The sequence below is a fragment of the Odocoileus virginianus genome, chromosome 5, assembly GCF_023699985.2.
Source record: "Odocoileus virginianus isolate 20LAN1187 ecotype Illinois chromosome 5, Ovbor_1.2, whole genome shotgun sequence".
NCBI classification, from domain to species: Eukaryota; Metazoa; Chordata; class Mammalia; order Artiodactyla; family Cervidae; genus Odocoileus; species Odocoileus virginianus.
Genome location: NC_069678.1, coordinates 11,857,640 through 11,885,030, shown reverse-complemented (window position 1 = coordinate 11,885,030; position 27,391 = coordinate 11,857,640). Strand labels below are relative to the sequence as shown.

General features: G+C 51.6%; 4 protein-coding genes and 1 long non-coding RNA gene across 10 annotated transcripts in view; 3 read left to right on the top strand and 2 right to left on the bottom strand.

The window, feature by feature from the left end:
* Nucleotides 1-107: 107 nt before the first annotated feature.
* KRTCAP2 (keratinocyte associated protein 2) lies at nt 108-2,737 on the top strand. Its single transcript, XM_020912495.2, has 5 exons — nt 108-214; nt 557-711; nt 850-913; nt 2,275-2,341; nt 2,578-2,737. The coding sequence occupies exons 1-5, from the start codon at nt 208-210 to the stop codon at nt 2,696-2,698; spliced, it is 414 nt and encodes a 137-aa protein (XP_020768154.2). The 5' UTR covers nt 108-207; the 3' UTR covers nt 2,699-2,737.
* Nucleotides 2,738-15,028: 12,291 nt separating this feature from the next.
* Nucleotides 15,029-15,644, top strand: DPM3 (dolichyl-phosphate mannosyltransferase subunit 3, regulatory). Of its 3 annotated transcripts, none has more exons than XM_020912381.2 (2): nt 15,029-15,124; nt 15,289-15,644. In XM_020912381.2, exon 2 carries the CDS (start codon nt 15,294-15,296, stop codon nt 15,570-15,572), a length of 279 nt encoding a protein of 92 aa, XP_020768040.1. In that variant the 5' UTR covers nt 15,029-15,124; nt 15,289-15,293; the 3' UTR covers nt 15,573-15,644. The 3 variants fall into 3 exon arrangements, with proteins under 3 accessions (XP_020768040.1, XP_020768042.1, XP_020768041.1); XM_020912383.2 differs by having other exon boundaries at nt 15,054-15,120; XM_020912382.2 differs by lacking the exon at nt 15,029-15,124 and adding an exon at nt 15,135-15,191.
* Nucleotides 15,645-16,054: 410 nt separating this feature from the next.
* On the bottom strand, nt 16,055-18,495 carry SLC50A1 (solute carrier family 50 member 1). Its single transcript, XM_020912379.2, is given in 7 exon segments — nt 16,055-16,389; nt 16,391-16,450; nt 16,529-16,648; nt 16,920-17,081; nt 17,668-17,791; nt 17,949-18,026; nt 18,334-18,495. Coding segments are annotated over 7 exon segments (669 nt in total). The 5' UTR covers nt 18,414-18,495; the 3' UTR covers nt 16,055-16,344.
* Nucleotides 18,496-18,507: 12 nt separating this feature from the next.
* The window catches only part of LOC139035142 (uncharacterized), a 29,213-nt gene continuing 20,329 nt past the window's right edge, over nt 18,508-27,391 (top strand). The window contains exons 1-3 of one of the 4 annotated variants that reach the window (XR_011487677.1): nt 18,508-19,190; nt 20,264-20,421; nt 24,181-26,656. This is a non-coding gene — a long non-coding RNA (uncharacterized lncRNA). Of the gene's footprint in view, nt 19,191-20,263; nt 20,422-20,721; nt 20,880-24,180; nt 26,657-27,391 lie in introns of those variants that run through there. The other 3 variants (XR_011487678.1, XR_011487679.1, XR_011487676.1) reach the window with 3 other exon arrangements.
* EFNA1 (ephrin A1) lies at nt 19,471-26,020 on the bottom strand. The gene is made up of 5 exons (XM_020912380.2): nt 25,894-26,020; nt 21,857-22,152; nt 20,783-20,848; nt 20,566-20,616; nt 19,471-20,391 (listed from the first exon to the last, which is right to left on the bottom strand). Exons 1-5 carry the CDS (start codon nt 25,983-25,985, stop codon nt 20,279-20,281), a joined length of 618 nt encoding a protein of 205 aa, XP_020768039.1. The 5' UTR covers nt 25,986-26,020; the 3' UTR covers nt 19,471-20,278.

Here is a 27,391-nt window from a genome sequence, read left to right as displayed (position 1 = left end):
GACCAGGGTGGTGGCCAAGGATGCTCCTGGACGCAATATTTCCTCCCTGCCGGAAGAGGGCGCTGCATACAGGCGCCGAGGGGGAGAAAGAGGAAAGCGTAAGGGAGAAACAAGGCCACGTTAGGCCCTGACGCATGCGCACAGCCAACCGTCCCCCGGTTCGGCTCTCCTCCTGGACAGAAGCGCGCATTGGACCCAGGGCAGGGCATGATGGGTAACGGGACCAACGGGATCCCCTCTACCCCCACAAACCGGGCGGACTAGTGGGGGATCGGAGTTGGGCGGACCAGCTTTCCTGGTCCTCTGCCCACAGAGCTGACGTGTCCTGGGTTCCAGGCGATGGGCATTTCCACGGGGCGGGAGGGTTCAGGGCGTCCAGAGGTGAGGGATTCCTGGGGGGTCGCCGCGACGTGTGGGGATTTGGGAAGGGTGGCTGCAGTCCCCGGAGGTCTTGGAAGTGACCGGGCTCTCGAACTCCCGGACCTGCTGAATCTGCCTGCGGCTCCTGCAGGGAGGGCTGGGCCTGACTCTCCGTCTCTTCTCTCCCCCGCTCCAGTGGTGGGTACAGGCACGTCGCTGGCGCTTTCCTCCCTCCTGTCCCTGCTGCTCTTCGCTGGGATGCAGATGTATAGTCGCCAGCTGGCCTCCACCGAATGGCTCACCATCCAGGGCGGCCTGCTTGGTTCCGGCCTTTTCGTCTTCTCTCTCACTGTATCCTCTCTGCGGGGGAGTGGGCAGAGTTGTTTGAGGGTAGGAAGGGTGGAGGGTCAGGCAGGCTTGTACCCTTCCCGTGAACCCCCACATCTCAGCCCCCATGGCATGACTGACGCCTTAACTCCCTCAACCCAGGCCTTCAATAATCTGGAGAATCTTGTCTTTGGCAAAGGTTTCCAAGCAAAGATCTTCCCTGAGAGTAAGTGAAGACTGGAGGTTGAGTATTTGAACCCTTTCTTGTAACCCTCACCTCTGATCTCCTCCAACACTGTGCTGAACTTCCAGGTGCTTAGACAGGAAAGGTTGTTGAGGAGGAACCATGTGTACTGTCTGAAAACAGGTGACACTTTTGGATACAGTACTTTTTACTCCTGGAATTGGAGCTAGGAGAAAGGGGCTTCTGAAAGCAAGAAACTCGTTTACTTTCTGGCCAGCTTCCCGGGAAGGTTTGAGGGCACAGGCAGGTCTGGGCCTGTAATGAATATATCCAAGGAGGGTATTTGTTTCCACCAGAAAAAAGAAGGGCCAAATTGAGGCGTTCCAAGGTGACATGGACCCAATACTACTGAACTGTATTTGTTTGAGATGATTGTGAAGAGCCTGAAGTATTAGATACACCAGCTTTCTGTGTCAGCAGGAATCCTCACCAAAGTAGAGTAACTGTTAGATTGTTTTCCATTTGAAAGGATCCTTGTTATTGCTCATGTAAGCAAGAATTGATGATTTAGTTACGTATGGAGAATTAAGTTCATAAAGCAAATTAGGCGTCAAGGCCAGATCACCTAAGGATGCCACATGCCCCAAATTGATAGCAGATGCCATCTCCTGTGAAGCCTTCACCTGTCTTATTTCTTCACCCTCCTTACCTCTTGCCCTCTTCACCTGGCCCCTGTGCAGGCTTCCAGAGCTCATTCCATACAGCAGCTTCAGAACATCTCTCTGTTAGCTTTTGTTTTTGTGTGTATTGTCTTCATTTGCTTCTGAAAGAAGCCTGTCGTGGGGCAATCGGCTTGGCCCTCTTCACCTGCCCTCCTCAGCTGGGCAGGTGGGATTGCCCTTGCTATCTGCCCTCCCACCTTCTCCAGTCCTACTCTAGCTGTCTGGAGACCCTTTTCTGCCCCCATGGGTGTGTGTGTCCAGACACTCTGCTCTCCACTTTATGTCCAGGGAGTGAGGCCCTCACTTCCAGCACTGGCCAGCCAGTTTAGTGAATTGATCCCCTTTGGCTGGCTTCTGTTGAAATGGCCGTGGCCCTCTTCCTCAAATGCAAGCAAGCCTTACCCTTCAGACTCTGCTATCATCTTTCCTTTTTACTGGAGGCAAGCCAGAATAGGGAAGTTAGGTGATATTTGGGGCAGACCTGCAAATGAGAATGCATCTTGTACTTCCATGTCCTGGGTATCGATAAGGCCATCTGATGTCCTCCTGCTGTCATGCCTTACCTCTCCAAGCAGGTCCCCCAAGATTCAGAGAGCCCCAGATTTCTCCTTGACCCTACATATGAATGCCTGGTGTTTCCATTCTAACCACCACCCTCTTTGTCACCTCTTGCCTCCCCAGTTCTCCTCTGCCTCCTGTTAGCTCTCTTTGCATCAGGCCTCATCCACAGAGTCTGTGTTACCACTTGGTAAGTGCTTGCCAGCTGGATAAGGGGTATAGCAACATGCCCTTTGGCACTTGACCCTCCTGTGATGGTTCCAGACTTCCCCATACCTCCCTCCCCCTCTGTTATCCCTCCTGTCCCCTTCCCAATTTTCCTAAACCTGAGCCTAGATTCTTTCCTTCATGCTGGTGTCTGCTCTAGGAGGCACCCGGCTGGCAGGTTGCCCACTAATGCCATGACTATTTTTCTTCACCCTGTAGCTTCATCTTCTCCATGGTTGGTCTGTACTACATCAACAAGATCTCTTCCACTCTCTACCAGGCAACAGCTCCAGTCCTCACACCAGCCAAGGTTACGGGCAAGGGCAAAAAGAGAAATTGACCCTGAATGTCTAATAAAGTTGATTCTTTGTAGCTCTGAGCTGTGATATGCTGTGGTCCTCTCCTGCCCATGCGTGTACATGGGTGTGTTCAGAATGCTGGGGCAGATGGGTACCTGCTGCTTTCAGTCCTTGGGGATGGAAGAGCTTTCCTTCTTTCAAGGTTCATTTTTACCAACTGTTTATTGAGTGCCGTCAGTGCCAGGCACTTTGCCAGGCACTGGAGTGGCATCTGCTTGTGTAAGAGTCTCGTAGAAGAAAAGCGTGAGAATGATCTGCAGTGTTGCCCTTTGGGAAAAGAGGTGAAGACTGCAATGCAGGAAGGTCTGCTCGTCGGAGCTGGAATAGATCTGAAACAGAGGAGTAAAGGAGGGAAAGGCCCCACACCCCTGTGTCTCTCCATGGGGTTCCATTTACACCTCTGGGGGCTTTGTTATTCCAGCTCTCCATCCTGAACAAAGGAGCCCTCTGGCCCTTCTGCTCTAAGGCTGCAGGTGGGGATTCCCTACTGATGTTGCCCTCCTAAACCTATGTGTTCTCCAGCATCGACAAATGCCTGTGTTTAGAAAGACTCCCAGGTTGATTACTGTCTCTATCCTCTTTGGTCTGGGTGCCTTCATTTTTTTTCCTGTCTTATAACCAAAGGACTAGGAAACATCTTAAGTTTTAATAACAGCAAAGTATATAAAACGATAGGGACAAGGCCACCATCCTTGGAGCCAGCCTTAATGGAAGTGAGGGAATATGACATCTCAGGTCTTACTTTGTTTATGCTGTGCCATGAGGAGTGCCTCTCTGACCAGAGTGTCTGTCCTTTAGAGCACCTAGGCACCCTCCCTCTTGGGTGGTGTGGGCTTTAGGGTGCTTACTGTGCCTCGGTCAGCTTGATATTCTCCACAGAGCCTGATGATGGGCAGTGAGGACTAGAGGGTTGGTTGAATGAAAGAACCGGCCCTCCTGGAACAGAAATTTCAATACATGGGATGTGCCTGAGTTAGGGAATGAGACCCAATGAAGGTGAAGAAGTGAGTCAAAGGAACTCTGGTCCAGGATTAGACATCCCCACCCTCCCCATTTGTTGCCAGAATCCAGACCCTTTCACCTCTGTCTCTGGGCTGAGGGAATACTATGCAGTTCGCCCAGGTTACCCGCAGAGGGCGCCACGAGCTCATGTCTTCCTCCAGGAGACTGGCAACACTCACCTGCAAGTTGGCATTGAGGGCCTAGAGCTTAGAGAGTTCCTGCTGGGTCTTAGGATTCTTGCTGAGTCTCTCCAATGGAAGCCAACTTTTGGAGGACATGAAAGACTGGCTAAAACCTGAATCAAGTCTCCTTGCTCCTGGCTATGAGTGGAGGCAAAGACAGTTCAGTGGAGACCAGAGCCTTCCTGAGAAGGAATGGTAGCCCTAGGCTTTGACTTACCTAGTGATGGGTGGGTGGGGGGGGTGGGGTGGGGGGGGGTTACCATATGTGAGACCCTTGGGGAGAAGAAATGGTGCCCCAAAAGGGTCCTGGACCTGCAGGAAGCTGAGTTAGTTCTAGGTCTCAGTCTGTCAAACCTTGGCTTTCTCCTGTCCTGGAGTGGGCGGAAGGCCAGGTGCTATCCCAGGTGAGCACCGACAGGGTGGGGAATCCGACCACCTGGGGGCATCATACCTTCCAAGATGAGAGCTGGGGCCAGGTTACTGGAGGTTGGGGAGAAGCCCAAGCAGGTGCCAGGACAATGCTAAGGGATCTGGGCACCTGCTGCCACCCACTGCGAAAGCCTCAGGGACAGTATGTGGCCAGGAATAATGATCCCTTCCTCGGGGAACGGGTGCATTTATCAGGCAGGCTGGCGCCGACATCAGCTCTCCACCTAGCCTGTCCCTGGGGTGCCTTGCCGGCTGCCTGCACCTGACCTACCAATTAACCCTAGCAGGGTATCCCAGCCATCTAATGCTGTCATTAAATAAGGGGGCGTGAGGCCGCCAGAGCTTCTGGAAATCTGAAGGTGAGAAGGGCAAAGGTGCTAACCTCTTGGCTCCAGGACACCCGGGGCTCTGCTCCACCCTGGAGGCTGGAGGCCTCAGGCAGAGGGGGCGGTCCGCCCCTGGAGGGCCGGGGGAAGCCAGATGTTTCCTCCTGCTCCCTCACACGTGGCCCTAACACCCGCTGCCTGCTCCGGAAACAGGAGTAAATAACACGGGGTGGGCTTCTGTCCCAGAGATGGACTCCTTGGGGCAGGAGGTGATGCCACCTAAGAAGAGGGCGGTGGGAAGGTGAGACGAGGGGGCTTCCCCGCCTGGGCAGAGGCTGGACCCCCCCAGGACTGGCATGGGCAGGAGGGGACGCCTGGCATTTAGGGCATGTCGAGGGTCAGCAGGGAAGGGTGCGCCCAGGGCAGGCAGGGAGGGGGAGTCTGCGCCAGGCCTTGGCTCCAGCTCTTTCCGGACCTCATTGTCCTTGGTGAGAACAGGACGGGGCCCTGTTCCCACTGCCCAGCCCCCCCAGCTCTGCTCCCCAGGGAAGGATGTTGGGAAACAAGAGAGAACCAGAGACTGGGAGAGACAGAGCTGTGGCGAGACACAGAGACAGACACAAAGGGGAAAGTCAGTCAAAAGTATTGAGACTGACGGCAGCTTAAGGGAGCCCTGGGCCCTGTGGGAACCCGGGGAGAGTGGGAAGCCGGAGGCCCTGTGCACACCGCTCCTTGACTTCGGGTCACTCACAGGGCCGCCTCCTAAGCAGACAATAGCCGGAACCCTTGTGCGGGCACAGTTAGTGGCACTTAATGGCTTCACCTCAGGTACATTTCTTTGTCTCCCTGCCAGCAGACTGGAAGTTTCTCAGGGGGCAAGGCCAAGATCCTGCTCCCAAATTCCACCTCCCCACTCCCTGGGGGCTAAGAGCAAACCGGCCACCATAGGTTGCACTGTAGGTGCTATTTGGTTGAGCTCCTGCCCTGGCAGAGAGAGAAGCCGCCTAACTGGCTCTAGAATTGGGCACCACGTCACCTTGGGTGGAGGGCAAAGTGCAAAATGCCTGCCCTGGGGCAGGAAGCAGACTTTAGGGCTGTGCGCACCAGTGCCCCCTCCCCCTTTCCCTGAGCCTCGAGGAGCCGGCCATTCCCACCCCAGCCTCTGCATCCATGGGCACATGGGGTGGGCCTCCTTCCTTCCAGCTCTCCTACCTGGGCCCACATTTCTCAGCAACCACTCCCCCAGCAGACAGGTCCTCTGCAAGACAGAGAAGTCCAGGTCCCTTCTGTCTACTGAGGTTCCAGATACACTTCAAATTGAAGAAACACAGAGGCAGGTTTGAAATATGTACACTTAACAAATGAACACTTAAGACAAAATTATGATATAATATACTCATGCTAGTCACAAGGTCATTACAGGGTTTTTAGAAATGTTTCCTTCACAGGGAACTGCAGGCCTGACTTTATAATGTAACATTCTATGATAATGGGCATATCAGAGTTATTGGGATTCTTTCTACTTTTGTATGTACTTGAAAATTCCATAATAAAAGTTAAATCTTGTGTATTGTATCCTTCTTTCTGATCTGTGGGAGAGTGAGAGTGTGGGAGACTGTCTGAAACCACACCTAGAAATAACATCCGAAGCCTAAATTTGAGGCCCTGTGTGACAGTGAGACCTGAGCCAAATGGTCTGTGAGGTCCCTTATGGTCTGTGAGGAGCCCTTCTCTGAGAATACCCCTCACTCAAATAAGCTGGAATGTTACCCACTTCTGGGCTGAAGCCACACCATCAGGGGGGACTGAAAAGTGAGATTCTCCTCTACAAGTCAAGGCCCCACAGAAAAATCTTGCCCACACCCCTGTTCTGGGTCAAGGGTTGCCACGAGGGCTGACAGCCTACTTCAGAGCAATTTCTGGATTGAGGTGCCTGTACACCTGTGTGAGGGTCTAGGCTCACCCTCCAGGGGGACCCCTCCCCTTCCTGCTCTCAGCCCCCAGCCCCCATCTCCAGCCCTTGCGTGAGAATGCTCAGTCGTGTCTGACCCTTTGTGACCCCAGAGACTGTAGCCTACCAGACTCTTCTCCTGGCAAGAATACTGGAGTGGGTTGCCATTTCCTTCACCAGGGGATCTTCCCGACCCAGGGGTTAAACCTGAGTCTCCTGCGTCTTCTGCATTGCAGGCAGATTCTTTACCATGGAGCCTCGGGCAAAACCCCTGTGATGGAGGCCTTTTTTCTGACGCAGACAGCTACAGGTTCTGGACATCTGTGGTACAGTAGGAAAGAATCCAGGTCTTGAAATCAGACAGACCTGAGTTCTAGTTCTGCTCTGACGCCAGGTGAAGGTCCTTGTGCAAGCCGAGTGTTTTTTATACGCATTAAGTTCCTCACCTGGAAAATCTGCTTCAGATTGTGGTAAAGAGGATTGGAATTAAGTAACAACGTGGAAGAGCCTAGCATAGCACTCGACCCACTAGGCATTTGACAAACGTCATTTTTGTCCCTTACATGATAGCAACCACGACCTTTTCAGCCAACTTGGTGCTTTGCAGATATTCTCAATTGCATCACTTACATCAACCTTATGAGATTGATATTCTTACTGTGTAGTTAACTTTATATGTCAACCCGGTTGGGCCACATTGCCTGGATATTGGGTCAAACATTACTCTGGATGTTCCTTTTTTGGGGGCCATGTCACGTGGCATGTGAGATCTTAGTTCCCTGACAGGGGATTGAACCTGTGCCCCCTGCCATGGAAAGGCGGAGTTCTAACCACTGCACTGCCAGGGAATTCTCACTCTGGATGTTTCTTGAGGGTGTTTTTGAATAAGATTTACACTTAAAATAAGAGTAAAGCAGATTGCCCTCCATAATGTGGTTGGCCCTCATCCAATGCACTGAAGGACCACATCAAACAAAAGACTGACCTCCCCAGAGAAGGAGGGGATTCAGCAGCAGATAACCGCAGGGGACCTGAGCTGCTCTGTTCTGCTGGATGCTCTTGCTGGTCTGTGCTCACGTGGCCTGGGACCTGGCCCTTTCCCCACTGTTCCCAGCTCTGGTCAGGATGAGGTCAAGACAGAGGAAGATCTTGCAGGTTTTGGGTTTGCCAGCCTCTACAACCCCATGAACCAAGACCTTAAAAGAAATTTCACACATGTATCTTCTACTGGTTCTGGTTCTCTGGAGAATTCTGATACACCTGTTTTAGTGGAATGAAATGGGGTAAACTGAAAGAGAGGCTAAAATAACCTGCTCAGTAATATAAGGGAAGGCAGAGCTGGAGTTGAAGTTCAGGTCCAGTGATATTTGTCATGATGCTTAACCAGCGTAGTTACAACCCAGCGCCTGACCCCCCCCTCATCGCCTCACACTCTTCCCCACACTCGTCCATTCCACCCCGAGCCCTTGTGTGTCTCCTGTGACACCTCGTGGCCTTTGCACATCTTGTTCCCACTGCCTAAAACAGCTGTCTGGCAGTTATCTACACTTCTCTCTGCATCCTTGGTCTCATTCAGGTCTCCATGCAAACGTTTCCCTTTCAGAGACGCCCTTCTGACCCTGCTACATAATATGGTACACTGTCATCCTTTAGCCCGTCACTTAGCTATATTTTTCTTCACAGAATTTCTCACTATTTGATATATTCAATAGGTGTTTCCTATCTATCTCCCATCATTTTATTGAAGCAGTTTGTTTTCACTGCAGGCTTCATTGAAAGCAGAGATTTTGTCCATTTTTAGTCACTAGAATACTGCTTGATGTATAGTATAGGAAGTGCTCAATACATGCTTGTTAAAAGAATCCAGAATCCAGGATTTCCCTGGTTGTCCAGTGGTAAGACACCAAGCTCCCAGTGCAGGGGACCTGGATTTGATTCCTGATTAGGGAACTAGATTCCATATACTGCAAAGAAGACCTGGTGGAACCAAATAAGTAAAAAGAAATTAAAAAAAAAAAAAAAGAATCAAGAACCCTACTAGCCACACACCATTGTCACACTGTGAGCTCTTTGCTGAGATTCAGCTTCCAGATCACATTACGTGCGAGCTGCTGGATCCTCAGAATGTCTCTCTCAGCTGCCAGGCCTGCTCCTGTGCTCCTCCTCCCTCAGGCCATCATCTTTTCCCATCTTGGTCTCTTCTGATTCGCCTGACTCACTCTGTTCTCTTCTCCAATCAGCAGCACCATCTCTGACCCATCATTTCCCCTGAAAACTTGACTGTAATTTCGTCCGTATGTTTTTTTGTTGATTGCATGTGTGTCTGTCCTGTCATTCTGATGGAGCTGCAGGTGCCCTGGGGACACTGATGGAATCAACACAACCTAATCACCCGGACACTTCCTCAAGGACCCAGTAATCACCATGGCACCTGTGGGCATCCAGAAAGCTCAGCTGCCTGACACACACCACCACCTCCCACTCCTCTCCTGGGGGAAGCTGCTGACCTGAGGGACCAACCCCAACACAAACACTTTCCAGGGGTCTTTCTTAGGTAGCCTGACCCTGGCCAGCCTTTCCAGCCTCGCCTCCTGCCACTCTTCCATGAAGCAGTCTTTGTGCCAGAGACGGACACAGAGGATTACTCACTATGAACTCAGGCCTCCCAGCCTTTGTTCAGGCTTTCCCTCTGCTTTGTACACTCCACCCCCAGCCCCTACTTGAAGTCTCTTTCTCATCTTTCCCGTATCACCTCAGGCTTTACGGCCTCTTTTATAGAGGCTCAGGCCTTCCCCCCAAAAGTCAATCCCTTCCTCTATGTTGCATGTAATTTTGTTTATTCTCCCATTTTTAGTGTACTTTAGCATAAAGGTTCCAGATTTGCATCTCTGGAATTTATGACTCTCTGAAACTAAAGCTTGCCAAAGGAGAAAACTCCAAAAAACATGAGAAAACTGAAGCTCAGAGAGGTTAAGCTACTTTCCCAAAGTCACATAGCTAAGTAAAGGAAAGAGTCAGAACCCAACCTCAGGACTTCTGGACTCCAAAAGCTCAAACTTTTAGCCCCCCAAGCTGCACTGCCTTTCTTATCGTCAACTTAAAAAACAGTCACAACCTAAAAGTTGAGAGTTATGTTTTATTCAGTGAGAATTTTTAGGACTTCAAGCCCGGGAGACAGAATCTCAAGTAACCCTGAGAGAATTGCTCTGAGGAGGCAGGGGAGGAGTCAGGTTACATAGATATTTGCAACAAAGGGCAGGTATTCTGAACATCAAAATTATTTCCTGTGAATTAAAGAAAACCAGATACCTCAAGTGAAGGAATTTAGTGCTTTTCTACGTATGGGAGGATGCAAGAGTCTGGGACCACTGAAATCATTCCTTTCATATGCATCTCAGCTATCTGGGGCCAGCATTCTGTTTTTCACATCCTGAGTTCCTCAGAGCTTGCTGCATGGAGTGGCTGCAGCCTGATGTCTGCTGAATCACAGGTATTCTCCTTCTTCGGTGCCCTAGAGGCTCAGAAATTAACATTTGGAGGGCTTGCATTGCTGATGACTGTGACATCCTTGTTTACTGATATGGCAGGAAATTATTCCATATCTCAATACACTGCAATAATCACTTGTATTTGTGACCTGCTGTGACTGCAGAAGAGTGATGATCTGCAAAAAGATTGAAGAGAGAGGAGCTGGACCATAAGAATCTGCTGGCTTTTGTCCACTGCTATACAAAGCCAAAGACCCCGTGTCTAGCAGATGGGAGTCTCTGCAGTAGTTATATTTCCTGGGATCAGGAGAGCTGGGCCAGTTTTCCTGGAGACTATCAAATGCTAACCTGTCCTTCCTTCTGCCGCCCATCCTACATTTATAGAAGCCCTCTGGGTTTCCCACATTGAGCTTGGTCCTGGAGTTACAATGTTCCTAGGCAGGCCAAGCAAAGAAACAAAACACCTATAGCTCAACAGGGTAAGTGCCATCTATGAAAGAGAGTCTGTGGAAGCTCAGAAGAGCAAAACAGGGTCAAGGTGCAGGAAGGCTGCTTGGAGTGAAGGAGGAAACAGACAGAACAAGCTCCATCTTGAAAGCAGGACTCCATCTTGGGCTGGACTGTGGACTTTGAGCTACATGCCCAGTATCTATGGAAACGACAGACCAACTGGAAAATCAGACCCCCCCCCCCCAATGGAAGAGCCCCAGGGCTCCGTCTCCTAAAAGAATACCCTTATTATCTGTCTAACCGAATAGAATCGTAAATTCTATTATGCTTATTGGGGTATGACCACAGGCCTATTGATAATTGTCCACTGTTAACTACCTAGGCTTAAGGCATATGATTCACAGGTTAACTTTGTATCTTTCTTTTCCTTTGTTCAGACTAGTTTCAGGGAATTTGGGGAGGTGGGTTTGGGCACGTACACTCAGGTATATAAGGTTTTCACAAAAAACTGGTCGGGGTCCTTGGCTAAGAGTAGACTCTGCCTTGGGCCTGCAGGTGTAATAAACTGCACTCCACTATCTGCATTGTCCTGTGAGTCAGTTTGTTTCCCGGAAACCGTGGCTACAACAGGAGGACATGATGCTTGAGCTGGGCATCCGAGAAATATATAGCCATGAAATATGCATGCCAACCATGGCATATTTAGTGTTTCACTTTTCACATTGTTTTGTTTAATGCACTGGGAATTTATTTTAGTGTAAGATGTTAGGTTGAAATCTCACTTACTTTTTCAAATGCTAAAGTGTTAGTCAGTCATGTCTGACTCTTTGCAACCCCATGGACTGTAGCCCACCAGGCTTCTCTGTCTATGGGATTTCCCAGGCAAGAATACTGGAGTGAGATCCCATTTCCTTCTCCAGGGGATTTTCCTGACTCAGGGATAGAACCCAAGGCTCCCGCACTGCCTGCCTTCAGATTCTTTACCATCTGAATCACCAGGGAGGCCCTTCAAATGCTAAGCTTGTGGCAAGTGTTTTCCAAATAATTCATCTTTCCTCACTTGAGATGCCATTTCTATCATATGCGGAAATGGTATATGTTTGAGCTGTTTTTTTCACTTTATTTTTGGCTGTTCTGGATCCTCACTGTTGCACGTGGGCTTTCTCTAGTTGCGGTGAGTGGGGGATACTCTTTACTGCGGTGCCTGGGCTTCTTGCGGTGCTTCTCTTGTTGGGGAGCAGAGGCTATAGGTGCTCAGGCTCAGTAGTTGCGGCACAGGGTTTAGTTGACCTGCGGCATGTGGGATCTTCCCAGATTAGGGATCAATCTGGGAATTAGGTGGATTCTTAACCACAGGGCCACAAGGGAAGCCCATGTCTTCACTTTTTATTTTGTTCTATTGATCTAGGTTGCTGTTATTTAGTTGCGTCTGACTCTTTTGTGACCCCATGGACTGTAGCCCTCCAGGCTCCTCTGTCCGTGGGATTTCCCAGGCAAGAACACTGGAATAGGTTGCCATTTCCTTCTCCAGAGGATCTTCCGGCCCAGGGATCAGACTCATGTCTCCTGCATTGGCAGATGGATCTTTACCCCTGAGCCACCAGAGAAGCCCCTTGATCTAGGTAAGAAGATGCGCTATCATAGTGGCAAAGTTAGTAGGCTCTATGGTCTGATTATCTGGGGCGTGCCTCAGTTTCTTCATTTGTGACATGGAGATAATAATAGTACCTACTTCATAGGGTAGCTGTGAAGATTGAGTGAGATTATGCATATAAAGTACTTATTAGAGCCTGGCACAGGGTAATCAATGAATGAATGTCAGCTGCTATGATGATACTATCTGCCCATTCCTATACCAGTAACTGAGGAAGATGAAATTACTAAGCACAAAGTTTTGAGTCAGTTGGAACAGTCTCCTGCTTACTACCTGCATGACCTCAGGCAAATTACTTACCTTTTACCTTCTCTGCTTTGGTTTCCTCATTCATACCTGGGGATATATTAATAAAAGTACCTATGGCAGCCTGTTGTGAAAATCAAACATGCAATGTCGCATAGGACATGATATATAATAGCCCCTCAATGAATGTTTAATCTTCTGCTGATTATTATTATGACATTATAATTTATTATCTGTTTTCATGTGTTATAAGGCAAGCTCCTTCTCATTATCTTTACTCCCCAAATTTTCTGGGGTGTGGCAATCTTTCAGGGCCAGTTCTACTATGGGTGAACAAGACAGAATTTCTGGATCTGCAAGGCTGATGCCTACCTCTTGAACTGTGTTGAAAGTCAGTGTGATAATGAAGTCATGAGTGGGTAACCAGTAGGATTTGGGGAAGAATGGAGAAGGGAGTTGGGGTGGGCCTTTGAAGCTCATATGGCAGGTTTCTGAAAATATTTTAATTTTGCCTTAATTTTCACTTTAACAAAGGAATTTGCATAGTTTAAAAGGCCATCTAGTTCTATAAGATAGTCAGTGAGAAATAACAGGGACTTCTCTGTGGGGCCAGAGGCTAAGACCACAATCTCATAATGCAGGGGACCTGGATTCAGTTCCTGGTCAGGGAACTAGATCCCATGCGCCACAACTAAGACTCAGCACGGCCAAATAAATCAATAAATATCTTTTAAAAATAAAGGAAAGAAAAATAACAGTCTCCTGCTCCATTTTCCTACCTTTATACATATACTCCTCTGTAAACCACTCTCAAGTCTCTAAGATGCTTTTCTTTTGTACTTCCCTCTACATTTCTTTTGTTTTCTTTCCTTTTTTTATTTCCCTCTACATTTCTAAATAACATGCTCATGCTATTATTTCTTTTTTTATATTTTAGGTATAATCAATCAATTGCCTGCCATGGAAAATGAGGATATAGTTCTCTCTAATCCTGATTCCTCATATACTGCCCCCCTCCAATTTAAATATATTCCAAATTTTAGTTAAATCAATGCTTGTGTTTACATTATTATGGCTGTGAAAATATTCTACACACTGAGTTATGTAGTGTTTGTACTAAGACTCTGTGAATCTGTAAAAACTGATTTTATTAATTAACCTTGGGGACATGGGGCTGAGAAACTTCATTCTCTAAAATCATACAGTTACAACTTTTCTATCTGAAATCAAAAAGTGAGAATGGGACATATCCTACTCTTGTGGGAGATTTAACCCATGTTGATTACTTTGATACAGAGAAGCAGCTTCAATTTCCAACCTAGGTGCAAAGATTCAGATATTGGGGTTTTGGACATATCATTCCACATTTATCTTAATTATATAGTTATCTATTACATAATTATCTAAAATTATTTAACTTTGTAGTTTCCAAGTGGACCCGCAGTTTACTTCTCAGTCCAGGCTGTCGTTAACTCTTTCACTTACATCTGTGCTTACTTTGAACCTATCAAAATACTACTTCATTCAAATATCATCTGAACTCAACTGTTTCCCATATTCTGTAATGATTTGGCTTTTTCCTTTGTTTGATGAGCTGCTCCACAGTTCCTCTGGTTTGTGTTCTCTCTTGTAGCAGCAAGTGAATAAACCCAACTGTCCAATTACAGTTATGTTCTTAGTGGTCTTTATCAGACAGGCTTTTGTAATTCTCTTTCTTTCCTTTTATAACTCTTTGTTTTCCCTGAAGTTGATAATTGCCTGACCTTTTTTTTTTTCCTTTTTCTTAATATTTATTCATTTATTTGGCTGCACTGGGTCTTAGTCGCAGCAAATGGACTCTAGTTTCTTGACCAGGGATCTAACCTGAGGCCCCCTGCAGTGGGAGCACAGAGTCTTAGCCACTGGACTACCAGTGAACTCCCTGCCTGACATTTTCTTTTACTTGGTTTTCTATATACCTGCCATGAATTCATCCCCCAAATTCTGAAAGCTGTATATACACCTTCTCTTAATACCCTGAACACATCAGGTTATTGCTCTGTCCCCACAAGTGTTTTCCCTTAAAGACACCTTCCTGGAGCACTTCGTCCTCTGGCTCCAAGTCCTACTGGTTGCTCCTTTGAATTTCTCTTTTAAAGTATGACAACTTCTGTTCTAGCACCAATCTCAGAGCACCACGTTTAGTTGTCAGTGCATCTGTTTCCTTGATTCCTGCTTTCTTCCCTCCACCAGAGAAGGGGCCATTCTTGACATTTCTATTTCTCCAAAGTCTAACGTGACGCTCAAGAAATGTTCCACTGAGTGAATGAATAAAAAAGCGTAAATAAGTGAATGAATGAATGAGTGGAATTTTTGTGCAAAAGAAGCTTATTTAAGAGGAACGATATTACATTCCCACCTTGTTGCAAGACGTAAGGGTGTCTTTAGGTTGTCTACAGGCCCCACGCCAGCTTTGAGCGGGGTCTCAAGGGAGAGATGCAGCACTGAAAGCTCTTCCGGCCCAGGCTGCAGCTGCAGGAGCAGAGCCTGCTGAGTGCAGCCTAGGTCAAGGCCGTGGCCGGGCACCCCTCGAGGACTACAACTCCCAGAAGGCAGCGCGGCGGCGAAAGCGCGAGCCGTGGAGGATTCCGGAAGCTGACGTCGGAGCTGTGTGGAGCCGGGAAGACGCCGGGCGGGTAGGTAAGTGTAGGTGAAGGGCCGATTGGGGAGGGCGGGAGCGTTGCGGCAGTGTCCCTGACGTTAGGTGGTATGGAGGGTGGGTGAGGGAGGACAGGGAGTGGTCTCGGATGAAGAGCAGGTCGTGGGGTGTCAGGGACCTCGAGCTGTGCTTTCTCTTCCCGCAGTGTCCATGACGAAATTAGCGCAGTGGCTGTGGGGGCTGGCGCTCCTGGGCTCCACCTGGGCGGCCCTGACCATGGGAGCCCTGGGCCTGGAGCTGCCTTCGTCTTGCCGGGAGGTCCTGTGGCCACTGCCCGCCTACTTGCTGGTATCTGCCGGCTGCTATGCCCTGGGCACCGTGGGCTACCGCGTCGCTACTTTTCAAGACTGCGAGGACGCCGCCCGCGAGCTACAGAGCCAGATCCAAGAAGCCAGAGCCGACTTGACCCGCAGGGGACTGCGCTTCTGACACTCTAACCCCGATTCCCTCCCGGACAGCCTGTTCTCCCATTCCCCATTAAAGGGACAGTTTATTTTCTAAGCTTGTTTGGTTTGAGTATGGATGCTGGGAACAGATGTGTACTAGCTGTTGAGAGGCTCCTTGAGGCTTTCTCACAGCCTTTATCTTTGCATTTTGCTGGTGCTTCTTCCTTTTTGCTTTGAAGGAGGCACAGACCCCCTTTCTCAAGATCTCTCAATGGAAAAATCATTTCACTTTCCTGGTTTTTTTAGCCCTGTTAGGAGAGATTTTTTTGAAGTCTGTTCTTCATAACACCCAAGCTCTGTTCTTTTTTTAAAGCCTTCTTAGGTCTTTCCAATCTCTTGGTTTTTCCAGATACCTTTTCTGAGCTAACCCTACCAGTCCAAGAGCAACTGTGAATCAAACAGTGCCCCTCTACCCTTTACCCAACCAGGTGGATTGATTATCCCTGAATAGAGAAGGAGCCTTGATGGGCAGGGGTAGGGAACAGTTTATTTTAAGGCACATTCTCAAGATTTCCCCCCCCCCCCCTCCAAAATTAAAAAATAAAATCTTGAAAAAAAAAAAGTGAATTCATCTCCCAGGTTCCATCCAATCTTCTAACTAAAGCTTTTTCTTTAGTCCCCGGATTCTCAAAGCATTCTTTTCCTTAACCACAAACCACTGCCCCTGTGGAGCTAACCAGCAAGAGCAGCTGAACAAAGAAGTTTCTTTGGTAATAGGTTGGCATTATAGGTGCCCAGTGGTCAGGTGAACTCCCTCAGGTTTGTAGAAGCCGATGATAGTTCCTGTCTCCCTCCTGGGGAGTACTTCCAAAAAAGCCAGAAGCGAATGAAGCTGGTGAGAATTCCTGGAAGGTTGGGCACCTGAAATCACAAGGACTGCTATGAGGAGCTGATTTTCCACCTCATACACACCTGTCACCCTGCCCTTGTTCTGCTTACCACAATGTAGGGATCTTTTAGTCGAAACCCATAGAGTGTCCAGGAGGCAGAGGTGAGGAGGGTGGCAATGGTGAGTGAAAAGGAGAGACGCTGGGTTGATTTAGTACGAATGACCTTGGTCTATAGGAAAGGATGAAAGACACTCCTAACCAGGCACATGGTAAATCTCCCACTTTGCCCAGAATTTCCTCAAAAAAAAAAAACCCCCCAAAACGTCAAACAGCCCCCATGATCTTCTGTTACCCAACCTTTCCCTCCTGCCTCCCACTCACCCAGCTCTACTGCCCTGTCTCCTTCCAGGATTTGGGTCTTCCCTTCCTCTGGACTGAAAGCTACAGTCTCTGTCCGTGGGAGGTTTATCTCCCTTACCTCCCTGGACACCCCCACTCACCAAGTCAGCTAGTGGTGAGAGGTACATACTGATGGTGAAGACACTGCAGAAGAGGCCCAGGTGCTGAAGCCGCATCTCAGGGTCGGGCACCAGGAGCCAAAAGTAGGCAAAACCCAGGACAAGGACCGCCAGCAGGGTTGTAGTCTGAAGGAGCACGGCACGCTACAGAAGAGAGAGTAGCCATACTTCTGGATGTGCCAGGAGCCCTCTGACTCTGCTGCTGGAATGAATTCGTCCTGCCTTCACCCATGCTCCAGTGGGGGAGCCAACCTTTGCCTAAGCCTCCAGTATAGCACTTGCCACAGCCTCTTTCCCACCAGTGACTTCAGCATGGGTCTGATCTACCCAAACCCTGGAGGTTTCTAGGAGAGGGAAAGGTATCTTTTTTGGGGTGAGCTTGCTGCAGAGTAGGAGCTTAATGCTTGTGTGAATGGGGAAGCAGAGCTAATCATCTCACTCACAGCCACTGGCACTGACTTTGAAGGAACTGTGGAGACAAAAATCTCTTTTCACTCTGTTGGGCAGCAAGGCACTTTCAGGCTTGGCAGAGCTATCAGCTTTGCCAGAATGGGGACAATATGTGAATCTCAGAAGGCTGACGTTATGGCGGAAGGAGCACTGCAAGGCTGCAGGGGTCTTCCAGGAAATGGTGGCAGTGCCAGCCTGTTACAGTCTTCTAGGAAAAGCAGTGTTTGCCTTGCCAGCAAGGCAGGGCAGGCAGGGCGTGCAGCAGAGGAAGGGCCTCTACCTTCCGATGGCAGTAGTGCAGGTACACCAAGATATACAGAGTCTGAAGCACAGCACCCACGGCGTTGACGGTGATTAGCGTCCAGTTTCCCTTCAAGGCCCCATAACTCAGCCAGCTCAGGTTGCTGCAGGGTGCAGGGAAGGGACATTGTCCCACGGGGTTGAGTGTGAAGTGGGGGGGGGGGGGGGGGAGACCCAAGGGGCCTCGTCCACATTCCTCCTCACCCCTCCCCAGCCTCCCTCAGACAGCCTTTCCCCCCATCAGGCATCGCCCCCTCTCACTTGACATCCGTGGTAAGAAAGGGCAGGAACTGGACACTGTCCACGCTCCGGGTCATCCGCATGTGTTTGAGGTCCGAGCTGTAACGGGGCCCCGAAGGCAGAGGGGAGAGGTGGAAAGGGAGAGCCAGGCTGCTGGGGAGTCGAAATCCCCGATGCCTGTCATCCTTTCCGGACAACCGCAGACGCCCAGCCCTACCCTCAACTCCCTGGCCTTCTCTCTCAGGTCAAATGACCAGCCTCGCCCTTGTACCCCGTTCCCCTTGACCCGATTCCACTTTGACCCTAGGTTCCAGATGTAACCTGACAGAGCGGCCACGTCTCTGTCCTCTCTCTCTCCTTTCCTGACTTCCTGCCCTGCCCAAGCCCAGCCCGTCCGCTCTCTCACAGGCCGGTGGAGAACATGCCGAGGGTGAAGAGCACGCAAGCTCCAGAAAGAAGCGAGTCGGCCAATCCGCCCGCCTCCATCCCTCCCCGAGTCGCAGATCCCGCTCTCCGCGCCCGGGGCCAGCTAGCAGGATCCGGAGCCCCCGACGCCGGAGCCCCGCCCCTTCGCGCCCCTGGCTCCGCCCCTGCGCGCTCGGCGGTCCCCCCGGAAACTGAACCGGAACCTGGCCCACCCCTAGAACGTCAAGCCCGAGCTCGGGCTCCGCCTCTCCGAGGGCCGGTCCCGACCCTGCGCAGCGTTTAGGGTCTTCACGTTGCTTTCTATTTTCCGTGAGGCCCCCTTTCTAAGGCTCCGCAGGTTGTCCCGGCATCAGCCGCTTCACACTCTCTGCTTACTCTTCGGATCACCTAGACCCCCCAGCCTCAACTCTTTCCCTCTGGGCCGCGAGCCTACGTGGTGGAACTCCAAACAAAAGCTTGCTAGGCAGACTTCAACACGCTTCCGATGCAGGACCCCAGCTCACAGCTTCAAGTTGGCCAGAGTTTGGGAGATTTTCCCGTTTGCTGAAGACTGTTTCCGGTTTCTTCCCTAAATAACTGGAACTGCCAGGAATCACCGAGTCTTTGTGAAATGCCCTCCCCCTGCAGCCAACACTGCCAACTTTCTGTGACTTGGCGAATCCACTGGCCAAGTGTATCACTGACCCCCCGCCCCCAGTCCAACCAGCTTGCTGCTGGGAACTTTCCCTCCCAGCCTCCCACACGTCTTTGCTGGTGGGGCCGTGAGGCGGGCCGCATGCCTCAGCTGGCGTTCCAAGCGGCTGCCTTGACTCACCCAACAGCGTGAGTACCTGAAGAGTAAGTATGCCGAAGCCCAGCGCTGAGAGGGAGGGGGTTGGGCAGCGGTTGGACACAAGGACCTTCCAGAGTGGGGTGCAGCCTGGAACTGCTGTAGGGAGCACTCTTGTCCTGGGCAATTCTCAGAGGAGGAAACACCCACCCTTATGGGCTGGTAAAAGGCATTATTTCTAGAGAGAGGAGAAAAAATTCAAACCCCCTTGCTACTGATATAGTGCAGAGCCTGGCAAGTAGCAGGACTCAGTGGTCATAAATTAGGAAGGAGGGGCAGAAAATCATGTCCAAAAAAACAAACACATTCCTTTATTTTGAGACAAAGAACACTGTATAAAAAAAAACAAAAAACAAACTCCAGTTGTAGAAATCAGCATAGACACACATCAAGTCCATATACATTCTGTACTTGTGGGCCCTGCCCTTCAGGCTACAGACTAGGCATAGACTCTGCACGTGGGCACTGCCCTTACAGTTACACTCTTAAGAACAGGTTGGCACAGCCCCCTGCTGGTGCAGCTCTGCGGAGTGATGTCCCAGGATGAGAGAGGATGCAGTGTCTGACTACAGACCTCCCTGTGGCAGCTCCACAGAGTCCTGGGGGAGATGCTGGGTCAACCCAAGCAAGCATGCTGCTTCTCCTGTCCCTGGCTCCCAAGCAGGAAACTGTCTCTTGCTCTTCCTTCAGAGCCATCCTGGCTGTCCATGGGAGGGGCATCTTTGCCAAGCTCAGTGTCCATCTTGTGACCCCAAGCCCCATCCAGTTCGGCTCCCACGGTGCCCTTCTTAGGAGGCCATGTCCGTCTAGCTTGTTTCTTTGGCTTAAGGGCAGGAATGGAGGGGAAAGGACTGTCTCCACTTCTTTGTCTATCCCTCTGACGTGGAGGTGGGAATGGCACTGTCAGGCTTTCTGACCTCCTTAGGGTTGAAACCCTCAATATCGACCCGTTTTGAGGCTGCTGGGTGGCAGCTTGAGCATGTGGTAGGAGTGGTTCCCAGGACTGGGGCCTTGGGAGGGGCCCCAGGTAGGTGAGGGAGGCCCGCCTGCCTCCTCAGCCTGGTTCCAATCCTTACAATAGATGTGGTGCACACCCTCATGGGATTTGCAGCAGCAGGAATGGCAGCAGCAGCACAGCCCAGGCTAGTGGGAAGAGGCGAGGGGCGGCGCTGTGACCGATGCTATGCAGAACCTGCACCTCCGGGTCATCTGCAAGATGAGAGGGCAAAGGCCTCCAAGGTGAGTGGCCCTACTGCTGGCACTGGCCCTCAGTCCAGCAAGGTTTCCCCTGCCCCTGCCTGGCAAAGGAGTCACTTTTTATACCCAGCCTCTTCAAGCAGACCCCGTTTGGTGCCCCAGGCCCAATTTGCTCTAGCCACCTACCTGCTGGAAGTCTCTTCTCTTGTGCATTGGCATGGGCCTGAGGGCTGCGAGCTGAAAGATAAGGGTGGTCGTGGGTCAGGTAACTTGGTACACACAGGAGGCAAAGGAGTGGGAGTGCTGGCTGGACTGGGCAACGGGACTTCCCAACCATCCCAGATCTCTAGACCTGGCCCAGGACAGGATGGAGGAAGAAGGCCCACAGGACCCTGACACTCACTGATTTTGCCATCGATGAAAACCTTCAACTTCAAGCAGCGGCCTTCCTGGTGGTGCATGGGTTTGGCTACAAAATAAATCCAGAGAGTTTTAAGGAAGGGAAACTTTGTTGGAAGAAAATATTAAGTACAAATGCCTCTGGCCCTGCTTTCTCGGTCCCTGCTCATTTGAATCCCTCTCTTCCCTCTAATCTTTGATTCTCACCTTCCCCACTTGCCCAGAAAGTTTTTGCCCACTTTCTGCCCCAAGTTCAGTCCAAACTCCCATTCTTGGGAATAACCCTTGACTTTGGAAGTGATGATAAAAAGAATATAGACACTGTCCCTTCCCCACAGTCCGTTCTCCACTCCTCCCAGCCTGAAGTTGGGGTGACCTGCACAATATGCTCCCCTTCCCCAGCCACTATGTCCTTGCTTTCCCTAAGCCCCCTGATAGGGTGAGGCCTGGATCCATTCTACACAAAGTTGATCTTACAGTTCCTAAAAATCTACCCTCAGGATAAAGTCCTTAGCACTTCTTGGGTCCCCATGCCCTAACCCGTGTACTTCTCCAGGCTCCTGTCTCCCCACTTCCAAGTGTCCCTCCTGCTCCAGTCTGTCTGAACCATTTGGAGTTCCCTGAGGATGTCATGCTGTCTCTGTACCTGACCTCTTGTCTGGCCAGCTCCTCTGCTTGCCCTAAGCTCTTGGGTCATCTTCCCCAGAAAGCCTTCTATGAGGTGCACCCCACTCCCCCAGACTGGCAGGTATTCAAGTCATTCTCTCAGGGCCTCTGAGCTCATAGCTACCATATCCCCCTGTTCTAGTGGTATTAACAGATGTATGTCCCTTCGTAGATTCTGGAGGACAGAGACCCTGCAGTGTTCTGTTTACCTCTGTGACTATAGTGCCAAGCAGAGTGCCCAGGACACAGTAGAAACTCACTCTGCATTTGTAATGAGAATGAATAAAAACAGAATTCAGGCTTGGAAGGGTCTGCTGCTTGCCTCCCCACTAGGTGTGTACTGAAGCGTGCGCGTCATGTCAGGTGTGTCCCCGAGGGTGTGGACCTGTGCGCATGCCTCCCGGGCACTCACAGATGTAGTAGTAGCTGTGTCCCTCTTTGAAATCCTTGCTCAGGGTAAAGCCTGTGAAGCGGTGGAACTTCTCGGACAGCTTCTCCGGGCCATGCCTGGCCTTGGGGCTGTTGCAGAACCAGCGGACGTGGTCCCTGGATTGGGGCTGGCATAGCTGGTACTGTTCGTGCTCCACCAGGTACAGTGTGTACTGCTCCATGGCCGCGTCCGCCACAGAGTCGTCCTCGTAATGAGGGCAGATGATGTCCAGGTAGTCATCTAGCCGCACGTGTATTGTGTAGTCCTCATTCCAAAACCTGGACACGCGCAAAGGTGGAGGAGGTGGGTGATCACCCAGAAGCCAGGCCAGAGCCTTTGAGCCTCCACATGTTTACGTGACCCCTCACATTCCATACTGGACCCTACCCCAAGGATTTCTTAAAAAGTCTTAACTCCCAGTATTTACTGATCTTCATCTCTCAAATATCTTTCCACTATCTCCAAACATTCCCCCCACCATCATTGTCTGCCACTAATCCCCTAAATAGCATCCACTTAGTATCTTTCAGGTACCAAAGCACTTCCGATAACCTCCCTGATATTTACCCAAGGATGGGCTTCTAAATATTTCCTCAGCTCACTCTTCTGCTTATCAATATTTCTCCAACTCTGTTCTACCACTTGTTCCTTTAAACGCTGGTCGACCTCAGTCTGAGACCCTATTGGCCTATTCAGTAATCAGAATCCACGTAACCTTTTCTCTTTCCCATGCTGGTGCTTGGCACCCAACAATCTGTTTTCACTTTTCTTACTCCTCTCATTTCCCCCTTGACCCACTGAGTATATCTCATATTGTTCAACTTAACTTTTCTCCCAATACCCAGGACATCCAGGCCCACAGATGATGCCCAGTCCTTTTAAGTTAAGTTGCTTTCATCAATTTTTCCAGTCCCCTCAAATCCCCCCCCCTTCTCAAATCAGTGCTCAGCTCTCCTGGTCCACTTCTCTCAAAGCACCCCAAAACCTCTCTTGTCCTTTTATCTCCGAAAGCCATACATTCACCTCCTGTGAAATGCGCTCCAGAGAAGGCCCTCCTTCTTCCCAAGGTGGAACCAGCTCCCCTCCCCCAGCCCATTCCCCCCAGGCTCCACAGGCTCCAGCCTGACTGCCCACCGGCCCCTCCCCCGCCCAGCTCTAGACACCTGGCTCCAGTCTGGGTGGGGTCCTAGTAGGGGGAAAAGTGCCTCCCCACCTCCCTCTCCCAAGCGGGTCAGCTTCTCTGAATCCCCCCAAGCACTGCCAGCTAGAGACTCAGCAGAGTTGGCTGCCAACTTGCTTCAAACCAAAACCAGGGGCATGGGTTGGGGGGCGGGGCGGGGGTTAGGCCAAGAGGCCTCTGAGGTGGGCACCCACTGCCCAGTCAGCATGACCCTTAAGAGGCCTGGCCCTACAGGAGCATGCTAGTGCACCGGCTTACCAAGGCCCTTCCCCCACCCTGGGGAAAAGAGAGAGAGAGAGGCGCAGAGAGAGGCTTTTAAAATTCCTCTGTGGAGAGATAAACATAGAAGCCATTTCAGAACAGGTATTTCAGCTCTGGGCCTGGCGTCTTTCCTCCATTCCCGTGACGGGCACTGACTCATTCCTCATCTGCCTCTGCCACCCGCCCCAGATTTCATGAGAACCTGTGAAAATGTCCCTCATCAAGTGTGCTCAGCCCCCAGGACCCCAGGACGGCCCAGTGCCCACCTCAGGCAAAGGGAGCTGACAGGTCTGAATCAGAGGGGTGTTCCTGTCCCTGGAGTACTAGGGCCAGCGCACAGTTCAGGCGGCACTGCCCTTCTTCGCACGCTGCCCCCTGCCTGGGGCCTGGAGATCCCAGGGCTGAGGCCCACTGCCCTGAGTCACCCATGCCAGCCTCACACCCGCCCAGCTCACTGCCACCTCATCTTTGCCCTCGGGCTGGGCCTGGCTTGGCTGCTTGTGGACCCCGCTCTGGGCTGGCTTCCCTTTAGTCCTGAGCATAGTAGTGTGTGTGTGTCCAGATGGACAGGGCAGACGCTGTGCTGGGTGGGTGCACCCATCACCCTCCTCCTGGGGGTACAATCTGCTCCACTTAGCACTCCTTTGACTCTTGCTTGCTATCTGGGAAAGGCGGGCAGCGGCGTCAGGGAAGGCGGGGAGGAGGGGGGCAAGGAAGAGGCTCCTTCCTGAAAGAGAGGAAACCTGGGAGCTTGGGAACGGAAAAGGCCAGGGTCCTCCCCCTACTCACGGCTTCCTGTCCCCTCCTCCTCCTTCAGCCAACACCTGGCATGGGCATAAACAGGGACTTTGCTCTCTCCCTCTAGGACAAGATTGGGTCAAAGAAGCAAAGAACAGACAGCAAGGACTGAGGTGAGGGAGGGCTGACTACAGTCCTATCAGACAGAGGCTGATGGGCAAGAGGGCACTGTCCCCTTGGCTTGGCAGGTAGCTGTCGGTTCCCTCCCTCCCCAACAGACCCCCCACCAGGCAATGCTGCCACAAGGTCAGAGGAAACTGGCACAATCTATTTCTCAAGGGGAGTGGGGGGTAGGCCTGCTAGGGCTGGGGGTGGCCCAGCCGAGTGGAGTGTTTTCCCCTGACCCCAAGTTGCCCAGCTCTCCTCTCCTTACTCCACCCTACCCACCTCTCCTGTTTTCCCACAAATACTGTTCCCCTAACTTCAGAAAACTCCAGAACAAAGAGTCTGATGGGAACTTCTTCCTCCCAGTACCATTTGCCTCACAGCCCTAAATCTGCCCAGGAGAAATTAACTCCTTCCTGCCCAGAGCCCTTTGTAACCCTTTTAACCCCTTCCTGTCCTCCAGAACCATCCCCATGACCTCTGTCTCTCCCCTTCTTTTCAGTTTTACTACCTGAACCTCAGATACAGGTGACTCCTTCAAGCCTACCCACACACAACATATGCCTCACTCCTGCCACCTCAGAAGACCCCTGGGGGGGGGGGGCATTCCAGGGACACCTTAAAATCAGAATAAACACTGAATTCAGGCAAGCCCAGGTCCCTCCTGAAGAGTCTTTCCAGGATTACTGTAAGAATTCTTCTTACTCTAGATGTCAAGACCTGTCAGTGTAGGTAAATGCCCAAATACACAGAGGCCTTTGTGGTAGAAGGGCTTAGAACAAGAGCCCTGAAGGTCAGAGAGAGTGCCCCTGCCAGAGGCAGGAGGTGTTCAGCATCCAAAGGATCGACAGTCTAGAGGGTGTAGAGTAACAGCCAAGTTACAGCTCAGTTTAGCCCAAGCAGACAGATCTTTTACTACACAGACACTCCTAAGACATGGGAGCAGAATGATCATCAAAAGAACCTTCCTTACCCTTCCAGTTAATCCCTCTTGGCTTCCCCCTTTCATATGTCCAGTCTCCTCCTTTGGTTATGGCGGGTGCAAAGCAGAGCTTGTACCCACCACCAATGAATGAAAGGGAATGCAAATGGGCATACACTCAAGGCCGATTGACAATTGTAAGTCATATAACAGCAGGCTGTGTTGTTTATGTCTTCTCATAATTTGGTCTGTTACACTTAGATGTAGAATATTCATGAGCTCTTACTGGGCTCCTAACTGCCTAAGGTTACTTGGAGAAGCCCCTGTGGTTATTTTGTATCCACTGTGTGCCTAGGGCGCATGTGCAGGCGTTGAAAGGTCTCTGTGGTTTTTTTGTAGCACATCAGTGAGCTCTCCTGGGTGTGTCCGGGATGGATTTTAGAGATCAGCTTGCATCCCTTTCAGAGAGGCCTCCCATTGTTGCTCATGTCTAACTTCCCACCTAACAGAAGTAACAGCTGTAGCAGAGGGAAGTAAAAGAGGGGCAGAGACCGCACGGTGCAAGCAGATGCGGGCAGGGCCCTGCCCTGGGGTGGAACTCCCGGTTATGGGCGAGAAGAAAATCTATGGGAGCCCTCCCGCCGCTGGTCACCTCCCCAAGACTCAGGTTAGGGGCCGGGCGGGACAGTTAACCTGGAGGGGGGAGCGTTGCCAACCGGGCGTCCAGGCTGTCGGCCGGTGACTCGGGCTTACTTGGGGTTTGAACTGTTCCAGAAGACGGTGTGGCGGTCAGCAGCGGCCAGACTGCAGCACAGACCCAAGAGAGAGGCCCAGAGGAATTCCATAGCGCGGGGCCTGGCCAGGCCGGGCGGGGACGAGGGGCTCCTCCGAGTCTGGGTTCCCGCAGGGTTTCTCGGCAGCGCAGTCAGCACCGCGCTCGCAGCTCTGGCCCCTCCGCTTCGCGACTCCGCCTTTTGGGCCGGCGCCGCCCGACACCCCGCCCCGCCCCCGCCCCCGCCCCCGCCCCGCCCGGCGCGCGGCTGCCCGGGGCCTGGGGGCTGGGGAGGTGGAGGAGGGGAGCGCAGGGGGAGGGGAGCGGAGCGCGCACCTCCGCCCGGTGAATCTGCTCGCCGTGGTGTTAGCTCGCTCGTGGGTCGGCGTGCAGCTTTGTGGGTCTGTGTCCCGGGCGCAGTCGCGTGCGGGAGAAGGGAACGCATTCCACATGCGGGTCTGCCAACTCGCGGGTGCCGGGCCTGCCTGCGGCGCCGCGCGCCGATCTTGGCGGCTGCGAGGTTGTGGACAGGTCCCGCGCCTTTCTCGAGCCTTGTACCCCCGGGTTGGGTGCCCGCGTTCCCACACTTTCCTCCTACCCACCCCCTTCCCGGACTCTGCTCGGCTGCCCCTCCCCACACACGAGGCTGTTTGTTTTTGTTGGGTTTGTCAATGTTGTCTTTGTTCGGGAGATTGTGTCATCGCCTGGATGCCGGGAATAAAGTGCGACCCTGTGTGTGATCAAGTATGTAACGTGTGCGGCTACGGCTTAGGGCGCCTCTGACCGTCAGTGCCTGTGAGAGGAGGATCGTGGGCCCCCGAGGGGGTTCGCTCTTGTTTCTAGGGCTCTAAAGGGCACTAATGACCTGTGTGTGTGTGTGTGTGTGCGCCAACACGTGTGTACCGTGCGAACAGACTTTGAATATGGACTGTGAGAATCTCGGCCTGAAGGGCGACAAACTCAAACCACACATGTGCATCTGGCGTGTGTAAATACGTGTGAGAGCGCGCAAGCGTGAAAGCATTTGTGAGTAGTATCACAGCCGCGTGTGGGGAAGCGTGTGAAACTTTGACGAACGCATGCTAATATCTGTGAACAGTGTGTGAAAAGGAGGGGGAAACGTGCACTGGCGAGCCGGAGCTGCGGCTGAAGGCCCGGAAGGGGTGCTTGTGCGCGGCGCCCCAGGCCGGGCGGCGGCCGTGTCTGGCCCAGTTTGTGCTGGGTCTTCCAGTCCGTCGGGCCCCAGTATCCAACTCGGCCCCCTCCCCCCGAGCCGTGTAAACAAACCCGCTGGAATTCGCCTCTCGGGGCTCCTCTCTCCGCCGGGGTCTGCTGCCGTCTGGAGCGGGGGGTTGGGGGCTGGGTGTCTGCCTCCCAGCTCTCGGGGCGGAGAGGGCGGGCAGGTGTTTGATTAGGGGTGTGTGTGTGTGTGTGAGAGAGAGAGAGAATCTGGAGCTGGAGGTCCCAATGCTGTGTGCC